The 9,937-nt window shown below is 62.0% G+C and overlaps 1 protein-coding gene across 1 annotated transcript; it reads right to left on the bottom strand.

The window, feature by feature from the left end:
- Window positions 1–1,243: 1,243 nt before the first annotated feature.
- CREB3 (cAMP responsive element binding protein 3) lies at window positions 1,244–8,705 on the bottom strand. The gene is made up of 10 exons (XM_032800971.2): window positions 8,635–8,705; window positions 6,371–6,508; window positions 5,967–6,264; window positions 5,654–5,763; window positions 5,378–5,470; window positions 4,134–4,240; window positions 3,386–3,454; window positions 3,071–3,155; window positions 2,842–2,926; window positions 1,244–2,535 (listed from the first exon to the last, which is right to left on the bottom strand). Exons 2-10 carry the CDS (start codon window positions 6,506–6,508, stop codon window positions 2,132–2,134), a joined length of 1,389 nt encoding a protein of 462 aa, XP_032656862.1. The 5' UTR covers window positions 8,635–8,705; the 3' UTR covers window positions 1,244–2,131.
- Window positions 8,706–9,937: the final 1,232 nt, after the last annotated feature.

Raw genomic sequence — 9,937 nt, 5'->3', positions numbered from 1 at the left:
CAGTGGTACGGAGCCTTTCCCAGCCCCCACCTCAGGGACAAAGCTAGGGCATGCCAGGCTGCTCCCTGCTGCAGCAATGCCTTAGGGGAATGTGCCAGGCAGCGAGGAAACTGGTGGCAAAAAGCCAGGGAGAGGGCCCTACAGCTGCTGGAGCATGGGCAGCTCCCCACAGCAGGGCTCCCTGCGGGCCAAAAACTGACCAAGCCCCTGCCCAGCAGTTTGGAAAAGTCCTGGGGAAAGGAGCTGAAGAGGAGAAAGGTAGCACCCCTCTGCCAGGGCATCTGTTGGGCAGGGACAGGCCAGGGAAGTGGTGTGGTGAATCTGGGAGGTTTATCTAGGTGATGCACATTGGGTGGAGAGTGCTCCTAAAAGGAACCCCATCCCGTGTGTAGGAAGGAAATCCATCCTTCCAGGGTCCCCTTCTGCCATCCCCTTACCAGACTTCCCAGGGCAGAGCCAGTTTAGGGACAAGCATTCATGGGGTGCCTGCAGCTGAGCAAGCTGAGCCCTGCTGGCAGTGGAGAGGTCAGTTCCTGAGGCACCGGGGCACTAACCCAGAGGGGGAGTAAGAACAGCTGTCATCCCCCCAGGGGCACACCCAGGGACAAAGAGGGTAGGGCAGGTGACTCAGGTGGCTGCAGCACTGCTCTGACCACAGGACTTCCAAGTCAATCCCGGTTTGAACAGAACCTTTAGGAAAACATCCCCCTGGTGGCTGAAGAACTTCCAGCGATGGAGAATCCACCACCACCCTGGTATGAAATTGCTGCAGTAGTTCCTCCCGCTATCACCATTTACACCTTCGTTCTAGTGTGAATGGTCCTGGTGCAGTGAAGGGCCCTGACTTACCAAGTTCCTCTTACCCCACCAGTGCAATCATCGTTCCTGAGCCTTCTGTGGGATAAACTCCTTGAGGCTGGTGCTACAGGGTAGCCCCACTTCCCCTCTCCAGACAGGTGGGGCTGGGCTCAGGCTCCGCCTGGCTTCCTGGGATCGTGCAGACAGCGAGGTTCCAAACACGCAGGGGGGAGCAAGGGCCCCGGGGGAAGAGCAAAGGCTGCCTGCAGGAGGCTGACACGCAGCACCCCCTGCCCTGGAGAGGGAGAAGGACAGGAACAGGCCCGAGGTCAATAGGGGTCAAGTCTCAGCCTGGGAGCATCGTGAGGTGCCCCCCCTTGCATGGCTGGGAGGCAGCTGTGGGGTTATACGGACACCTGCCCACAGGGGACAGCCCAGCAGAGGGTCCATTTCATTTACACTTTATTATAATAGAGCCATTACTGTAGCAGTTAGGGGCCGGGTGGGAGGGTGACCCTGGCTGGTGCTGGCTCAGCTGGCAGTTCTCATCCCAGGGCTCAGTCACTTTACACCGGCCCCTGCCCAGGACTGCAGGCCAGAAGTCAATGTACGGAGGAGGCCCAGGTGACCTGGCCCTCCCCACTGCCATGAGCCCCAAGCCCTGTTGCAGAGACTACCCCACAGGGCTTTCTGCACCTCCGCCCCTACAGCAGTGCAGACCCTTCCCCTTCACAGGACCGTGATCAGCAGCCCCTTGGCCAGCAGGAAGGCAGCACATAGCACTGGGCAGGGACTCTCTGCCTGCAGCCGCCCTCAGCCTTGCCAAGACCAGCAGCTGGGGCTCTGCAGCAGGTAAGTTGATGAGAGAAGTTTAGAGCTGTCCCTTAGCAGAACCACATCCAGCCAGCAGTCCGGGTCATAAGGGCTTGGCGTGTCCAGCTGAAGGATGGGGAATCATTGTGTTGCTGGAAGGGACAGATTTCTTGGAGCTGTAGGACTTGCTAAGGGCACTCAGGCCCAGCCCAGTCAAAGTGGTTTCCCACTTAGTCCAGCTGCAGGGAACTAAATTACGCAGGTGCTTGATCTGGAGAGGGAAGGGCACCAACTCCCCATGCTGTGCCCACCTCCATGCTGCAGCTAGAACTGTTTCCTGCAACCCCTGAGCCCAGCTGCTCCCCAGTTCAGGTTTGGTGGGTGGGGAGACAGAACCTGCTCAGGGGCGTTTAGAAGCATTTGTGTCGATAAGGATCAGTCAGAGCTGTCCTGGCTTCCTCTGGGGCAGAGCCCCAGGCCCCCGCATGTTCACAGCCAGGCAGCATGAGGCGCCCGGTGCTCACATCTCATCTGCACGGTGCTGCTGGATCACGACACTGGTGGTGCGCTCCACCCACTCCTGCTTCTTAGTCCCCCAGGCTGCCGGCTCCACAGAGTGCAGGGAGCCCTTCCCAGGAAGCTGCTCCGGCTGCTGCTGGGGGGGACTCAGCTCAGAGCTGGCTCCTGGCGGAGGGTCGGAGGATGAGTTGCTGTTGATGGCAGAGCCATGCTCCGCTTTGGGTGGGCTCTCTCCCCCATCCCGGGAGTGATTGAGGCTGCCTGGCAGCAGGGCCGTCTCAGATTCCAGGGCCAGTCCCTCCATTGTGTGCTCCCTCTGTGTTTCAGGCCCCTCTGCCTGCTGGGCAGCTGCTGCCTGAAACTGAGCCGTGTCACTCGGGTACTCACGGATCTGCCGAGACAGCACTGCAAGAGAGAGGAGAGTCAGCCTGGCGTCGCCAAGAGCGTCGTGTGACAGGGCAGCAGCTGATCCCAGGCTCTCCTGGCCCTAGTCTGCACAGGGCAGAGGAGAGCAGCTTTGGCAGCAGCTTGCAATGGAACAGGATAGCTGAGCAACCCGCAAACAGGCCCCACGCACACAAGGCGTGAGCCCATGTCTGGGAAACCACATCTCTGCTGGGGTCGCATCACCCGGAACATTCACTCCAGAAGAGTTCACTGTCGGGCACAATCCTGCCCCGCCCGCTCACCCCCGTGCAGCCAGTCACTCACCTCCTCGGAATCCCTCCTGCTGCACTCTGGCTCCGAGCGGATAGAGACTGGGAGACAGAATGAGGCAGAAGGACAAGAGCAGGACCTGGAGAAAGACAACCAAACCGTCAGCACCAGCACATGACTCCGGCCCCGCCAGCCAAGGAGGCTCCTCAGCACCACCCACATGGCCAGCACAGATCCTGGGGGGCAAGAGCTGGGGCCAATGCCCAGCTAGGGGGCCACTCACCATGATGCAGGTGCTGGCAGTGGTGGTTTTGGTCGAGGACTGTCTCACCACAGCCTGCAGTCTCCGTAGCTGCTCGAGCAATGACCTAGGGCAAAGTGTGAAACGCAGGTGAGTGCAGACCCTGATCCCAGGCTGCCCATCCCACCACCGAGCCCCGCACAGACCCTCGCGTCCGTCCAGCCTGGGATCAGGATCCTGGGGAACAGGCTTGGCTCCCCTGGCATGTCAGTGCCAACTGGAGGGGCACAGGGAGACAGTGCCCCTTTCCCACCCTCTTGCCCCCGGGTTTCCATGTCTGGAGTATCAGGAACTCACATATTCTCCTTCTGCAGCAGCTGCACTTTCTTCTGCAGCTCGTGGTTCTGCGCCGTGCAGGTGACGACCCTTTCCAAGCAGCGATGGGGAGAGAGGAAAGAGTCAGACTGACCCTCATGGGAAACCACGCTGCTGGCTCAGGAGGAAGTCCCTAGACCCTGCCCAGTGCCAGGTGCACAATGTCCTGAGGGTTGGGGGCAGGTGTGATCTCATCTGTCCCTAGCACAGCCACAAGCTGAAGGCACGGACAGCCAAACCGCTCTGACAGAGCTAGGAGGCAGGGCCAAGTGCTGCCACCAATTTGTCGCAGGGGAAGCAGATGGGGTCACTGAGGTTACCCTGGGACAGACCTCTCACTGGTAAAAATCAGGTCCCACTCCTCCGCACGCTCACACCAGTGCCTGGAGCCCCCGAGCCAAGGCTGCTGGGGTCTCGAGCAGCAGCAGCTCGGCAGGAGTGTCTGGCAGAACACGGCTCCCATGGGAGCGGGAACAGCTCATTCACTGGCAGGTCTCAGACCTTGATCGGAGCTTTGCAACTCCGCCAGAGTGAGGTACAAACAGGCCCTGCCTATCGGCTTCTACTCCTCTGGGCCCAGGGGCCAGCAGCTGCCTCCAGCGCTTGGAGTGCAAGTGCCTGGTGTCCTGCTCTTCTCCTTGTGCCAAAGGGTTCACTACCCCAGTGCTCTGGCAGGGGGCGCTCCCCAGACCCACAGGAGGAGCAACCCCCGCTGCTGTGCCCATGGTACCTGCTCTCCAAGCCATCCACATAGACCTTCTTCCTGCGCCGACTGTCCAGTGCTGACTGCTTGTTCCGGATCTTTCGACGGATTCTCTTCAGGAGACGCTCTTCAGCCTGAAACAGCCAGCTCAGGTTAAAGGCCATGCCCAGGCCTCCACACTCTGGGGCGAGAGCCACCCTTATGCTCATAGTGACAACCCTGCCCGGAACCCAGCCCTGAGCAGGGCACAGGGAGCAGCAGCTGGCGGGTACCTGCCATCGGGCCAGATGCAGGAAGAGCCTGGGGAGGGCAGAGGTTACTCCAGGTATTTCTCACATGCTTTGCCTGTGATGTCACTAGGAACCCAGCTGCAGGCACTGGCCCAGAGGGCAAGGTGACCTGTGGCCTATCTATGAGACCTGCTGCCTTCCAGTGAGTCAGGAAATCAAGGGGCACTATCAGCACAGCAGGGAGACAAAAGGCAGAGGAGCCCCAGCTCTGACAGTACCTTCTGCAGTTCCAGTCTCTGCATGTACACCCACACCTGCTTCCACCCCTGTCAGCCCATAGCCCCTACACCGGGCACACACACCTGGGGCTGGCCTCCAGCTCACACCAGGCAGGCTGACCAGAACCCAGCCCGGCTAGAGGTCTCAAAAACAGGGCCTGAAAGAGTCACTGGCCCAAGGAGACCAGGCCAAACTCCTTGGCAGGAGGACAGGGCCTGACCCAGCATCCCTGCAGAACACGGCCCCGTACAGTACAGCCATCCGGAGGGTGCAGACAGGCACAGCAAACTAACAAGACTGGCCAGTTTCATGGCAGTTCTTCAGGTCCCCGTGGACAGCTGAGGACTGTCAAGACTCACTTCACTTGCCTTCCTGCTTCTGGTGAACTCTCTGCAGCAGCACAGAACCCCCATCCCTCCACAGTAGCCAACATGCCAGGGAGGGGCAGCGGCAGGCCACACCTCCCCCACACCTTCTTCCTTCTAGCAGATAGAGGGGCAGTGGCTGCAGATCACCTAGCTGGGGTCTGGCCAGTGGCCACTACGGAAGATGGAGCCCCGCAAGCAGGGTTCAGGGCAGGAATCCAGCACCAGCCCCATTCGTGGAGCTGGGGACTGAGCCTCTCAGCAAGACACCGGCCCTGGACTGTGGTAATGGGGCCCCCCTCTTCATCGCTCCTATCAGTTTCTGGCCTGGGCCCCCTCTGAAGGAGTGAGTGAGGGGAGGGGCCATGCACTAGAGTGGGGTGGGGGGTGAACTCACCTTGGTCAGGGGCAGGTGGAATGGCAAGGAGACACCCTCTCTCTCCAGAAGCTGTTTCTCCTCTTCTGTCAGGATCAGTTCCGGGAAATCGAACTACAACACAAACCAACCCACTGCTGAGCATGGAGAACTCCTCCCCTGAACTAGTGAGAGAAGCCCCCGGGGCAAGATGGGAGTCAGCACCTGAGCAGGGATCAGAGGTGCAAGTGAGGAAGGAAGGCAGGGGCCTACCAGCATTTGCAGTGGGGCCTGTCCCTGGGGCACGGGCCTCAGTACCTGTATAGGGGTCCCAGGCATGAAGTCATCCACGGGCACAGCAACCGGGAAGCTGGAACTCTGCTCGTCGACCAGGGTCTCCTCTGCACTTACCGAGTCCCCCCACATATCTGGGAGAGGAATGAGAGTCACGCACCACCCACTGCACACCCCGTGCCAGCAGCCCCAGCAGGCCAGCCACACCCCTCTTCCTCACCCCCAGCCTTCTTCCTCCACTCGGCAGACAGCTGGGCTGCTTCCCTGCCAAGCCCAGCATGGCCCATAGCCATGGGCTCAAGCTGCGGAAGAGGGATTCCCCAGGTCTACCCCTTACCCAGGTCAATGGAGATGTCTCCTTCAGTTATCTCAGCTCTCACGCTCTCCAGCACCACCCTGTCCTGATGGAAGGAGTAGCTGTGTTCGACCTGCACGATGTTAGATCTCAAAGGGCTGGAGGTGAGGTCCCTGGCTGGAGACGCATCCCAGCTGCTGGGGCTGGGGAAGGGATTCTGGTCCTCAGAGATGCCGCTATCGCTGTCGAGAGGCGAGTGACCTTGCAAGGCACTCGGCCCCTCTCCAAAGGGGCTCAGCAGGAAGCTGAGAAAGTCCTCCACCTCCTTGTCATTCAGGAGCTGCAGAGAAGAGTTGCTGCTAAGCAGAGGATGGAAGCCTGAAAGCCCCCTCCCATGGCCCAGCCCAGTTCACTTCTCTATGCTCTGCACCAGACAGCAGTCTCACCTCGGGCTCCAGCAGACCCCAGTCTCCCAGCAGGTTGGCTTCGTCCCCCGAGAACTCTGCACAGGGAGCATCATCTGCCAGGAGGAAGCTGAGCAGCTCCTCATCTGCCAAGGCAACCACCTCTTCTGGGCACGACATCTGAGCAAGACAGACAGAGCCATCCAGGGGCTGTGGGAGAGACCCACCCTTGCATCCAGGAGAGTGACAGGACCTCTCTCCTGCTCCTCTGCCTGGGCACTCACATTGCTATGGGTGTAACTGCCAGGATCTCTCCAGGGAAAGGTACAACACATGCAAAGCCAGACCCCAGAGACTCCTGCAGCAAGGCTCCTGGTGCACCTCTACCTGCCCAGGCACTGCCTGGGCCCAGCAGCCCACAAGCAGGGCAATGAAAGCGGGTGATGTGGCCAAGGCACCTCACAGTATGAGTGTGCTGCAACAAGGCACAGCTGACTAGGCAGGGCCCAGGGGAATCTCCTCACCCAGCCCCGATAAGAGACTGGCTCCTGCAGCTCTCCAGAGCCAGAAGAGTCTCTGCACCCTGGCCTGATGCTAGCTAGGCTGGCACTCCTTGGAGGCCTCAGATCAGGTGCATCACCCTGTGACCAAGCTGGAGGGCAGATCCCAAGAGCCTGAATCTCAGCACTGCAGCAGCTGCTCAGAAACAGGAAGTTGGTCCATGGGGCAACCCTGGTGGATCAGTCCGAGCGCTCCCTCAAAGAAGCAGGAAGCAAGGCGGTGAGAGGAAGGGGGATGCAGGGGCCCCATTGTTCCGGCGAGCACAGGGAACATCTGGCTGGGAATCACGCACTGAACAAGTCCCCAGGCAGGCAGCCAAGGGAGGAGCTGGGCCACTGCGGGCTACAGCAGGTGATTCGGAAGGAAGGGTCATAAAAGCTGCTCTGCACACAGAGCAACACCTCCCCCAGCACACGCGTGTGCAAACCCAGCAGCCAAGACATCAGCTATTGGGCACATCAGGCAACACTGAATGGGGGTCACGCGGCTGCTGCTCCCCGCCCCAGCAAGCCTGTCTGAGGAACAGTTAGGCTGGGAGCCAGCTGTGCCTTGCTGAGTCAAAAGGCACAGCTGCAGAAGGCCCCCCATCGCCTTACTACCTTGGGTCCCTATGTCGGGGCTCTCAAGGGGTCAGTCAGGCAGCCCCCAAACACACCCCTCTGCTAGCCAGGTTTGAACTCTGGGGAGCTGTGGACAAGCAGCCCACGTGCAGGAATGGCAAATCGGACTAGTTCTCTGTGGGCATCCAGTGGCCAATTCCATGGCAATGAGCCACTGCCCCAGTGATCACCCCCGGCCATGGAATGGCCTACACAGATCCTTGGTCACTTGCACCATGTGTGCCACTTCCCTCTGCAATTCTGAGCCCTAAACAGACAGCCACACCCTGCACTGCACAGTGTGATCCCACCCCTCTAGGCTGCAACATACACAGCCAGCAGGCCCTGGTGGCTAGAAACAGCTTCAGCCTCACTCTGGTTTAAGTTTCTTTGCCTCGCCATGCCATGCCACGCCACCTTGCAATGACAGCTCAGGGACATGCCAAAATCCTGTGACATCAGCTAAACCGCCTTAGAACAGGAGAGGGGAGGGACCTGGGAGCCAGGACTCCTGGGTTCTCACCTGGCGGGGAGGGGGGAGTGCTGAGAGCCAGGACTCCTGGGTTCTCACCCGGGGGCGGGGCGTGGGGGGGCTGAGAGCCAGGACTCCTGGGTTCTCACCCGGCGGGAGGGGGGGGGCTGAGAGCCAGGACTCCTGGGTTCTCACCAGCGGGAGGGGGGGGGGGCTGGGAGCCAGGACTCCTGGGTTCTCACCCAGCGCGGAGGGGGGGGGCTGGAGCCAGACTCCTGGTTCTCACCCAGCGGGGAGGGGGTGGCTGGGAGCCAGGACTCCTGGGTTCTCACCAGCGGGAGGGGGGGGGCTGGAGCCAGGATTCCTGGTTCTCACCCAGCGGGAGGGGGGGCAGTGATTAGAAGCGGGGGGAGGCTGGGAGCCAGGACTCCTGGGTTCTCACCCAGCGGGGAGGGGGGCTGGGAGCCAGGACTCTGCGGTGTCTTTCCCGGCGGGGGGCTGGGAGCCAGGACCCTGGGTTCTCTCCCGCGGGGGGGGCAGTGATTAGAGCGGGGGGGGGGGCTGGAGCCAGGACTCCTGGGTTCTCTCCCGGCGGGGGGGCTGCAGTCGCACCCCTCCCCCAGCCCTGGCGCTGCCGACCCCGCGGAGCCCCGCCCGCACGGTACCCCCTCTACCTCACTCGACACCTTCAGCTGCGCGGACCCGCTTACACATCAAGAATGACGTCACCGAGCCCACAACTCCCAGCAGCCTTGCGCGAACAAGCCCGCTCATTGGTGAACTTGGGACTGGCTCGGCCCCCATTGGCCGGAAATAATGTCACCAGGCAGCACCGAAGAGCCCGCCCCCAGTCCGCTCGTGAGTGACGGGTTCGCTCGAGGGGGCGGGCCGAGGGAGCTGAGTGAAAGAGGTGCAGGAGGGGGTGGGGCCGAGGGAGCTGAGAGTGACAGAGGTGCAGGAGGGTGGGCCGAGGGGGGTGAGTGACAGAGGCAGGAGGGGGTGGGGCCGAGGGGGTGGAGTGACAGAGGAGGTAGAGGGGGGTGGCCGAGGGAGGTGAGTGACAGAGGTGCAGGAGGGGTGGGGTCGAGGGGATGATGACAGAGGGGCAGGAGGGGGCGTGATCGAGGGATGTGAGTGATGGGTGCAGTGGTGGGGAGGGGCCGAGGGTGTGAGTGACAGAGGGCAGGAGGGGGTGGGGCCGAGGGAGCTGAGTGACAGAGGTGCAGGAGGGGTGGGGCCGAGGGAGACTGAGTGACAGAGGTTCAGGAGGGGTGGGGCCGAGGGGGTGAGTGACAGAGGGGCAGGAGGGGGCGGGGCGAGGGGGTGAGTGACAGAGGGGTAGGAGGGGGCTGGCCGAGGGAGGTAGTGACAGCAGGGGTAGGAGGGGCGGGGCCGAGGGAGCTGAAGTGACAGAGGTGCAGGAGGGGGTGGGGCCGAGGGAGCTGAGTGACAGAGGTGCAGGAGGGGTGGGGCCGAGGGGGTGAGTGACAGGGGCAGGAAGGGGCGGCCAGAGGGGTGAGTGACAGAGGTAGGAGGGGCGGGCGAGGGAGTGAGTGACAGAGGGGTAGGAGGGGGCGGGGCCGAGGGAGCTGAGTGACAGAGGTGGCAGGAGGGGGTGGGCCGAGGGAGCTGAGTGACAGAGGTGCAGGAAGGGTGCAGGGCTGAGGGGGGTGAGTGAAGAGGGGCGGAGGGGGGGCCGAGGGGGTGAAGTGACAAGGGGTAGGAGGGGGCTGGGCCGAGGGGGTGAGTGACAGAGGTAGGAGGGGCTGGGGCCGAGGGGGGTGAGATGACAGAGGGGTAAGGAGGGGGCTGGCCGAGGAGGTGAGTGACGAGGTGCAGGAGGGGGTGGGCCGGGGGGATGAGTGACATGAAGGAGGCAGGAGGGGGCTGGGCCGAGGGGGGTGAGTGACAGAGGGGTAGGAGGGGGCTGGGCCGAGGGAGGTGAGTGACGGAGGTGCAGAGGGGGTGGGGCCGAGG

The sequence above is a fragment of the Chelonoidis abingdonii genome, chromosome 6 (genome assembly GCF_003597395.2).
Source record: "Chelonoidis abingdonii isolate Lonesome George chromosome 6, CheloAbing_2.0, whole genome shotgun sequence".
NCBI lineage: Eukaryota > Metazoa > Chordata > Testudines > Testudinidae > Chelonoidis > Chelonoidis abingdonii.
This window is presented reverse-complemented; position numbering and strand designations above follow the sequence as displayed.

What these genes read in the sequence shown, in the direction of transcription:
- CREB3 (XM_032800971.2), bottom strand. Translation starts at nt 6,508, where the DNA reads ATGTCGTGCCCAGAAGAGGTGGTTGCCTTGGCAGATGAGGAGCTGCTC. An exon ending in GGGGTCTGCTGGAGCCCGAG is followed by an intron (nt 6,265 to 6,370) that starts GTGAGACTGCTG and finishes TCTTCTCTGCAG; the next exon opens with CTCCTGAATGACAAGGAGGT. An exon ending in GTGGATGGCTTGGAGAGCAG is followed by an intron (nt 3,455 to 4,133) that starts GTACCATGGGCA and finishes CTGCTTGGAAAG; the next exon opens with GGTCGTCACCTGCACGGCGC.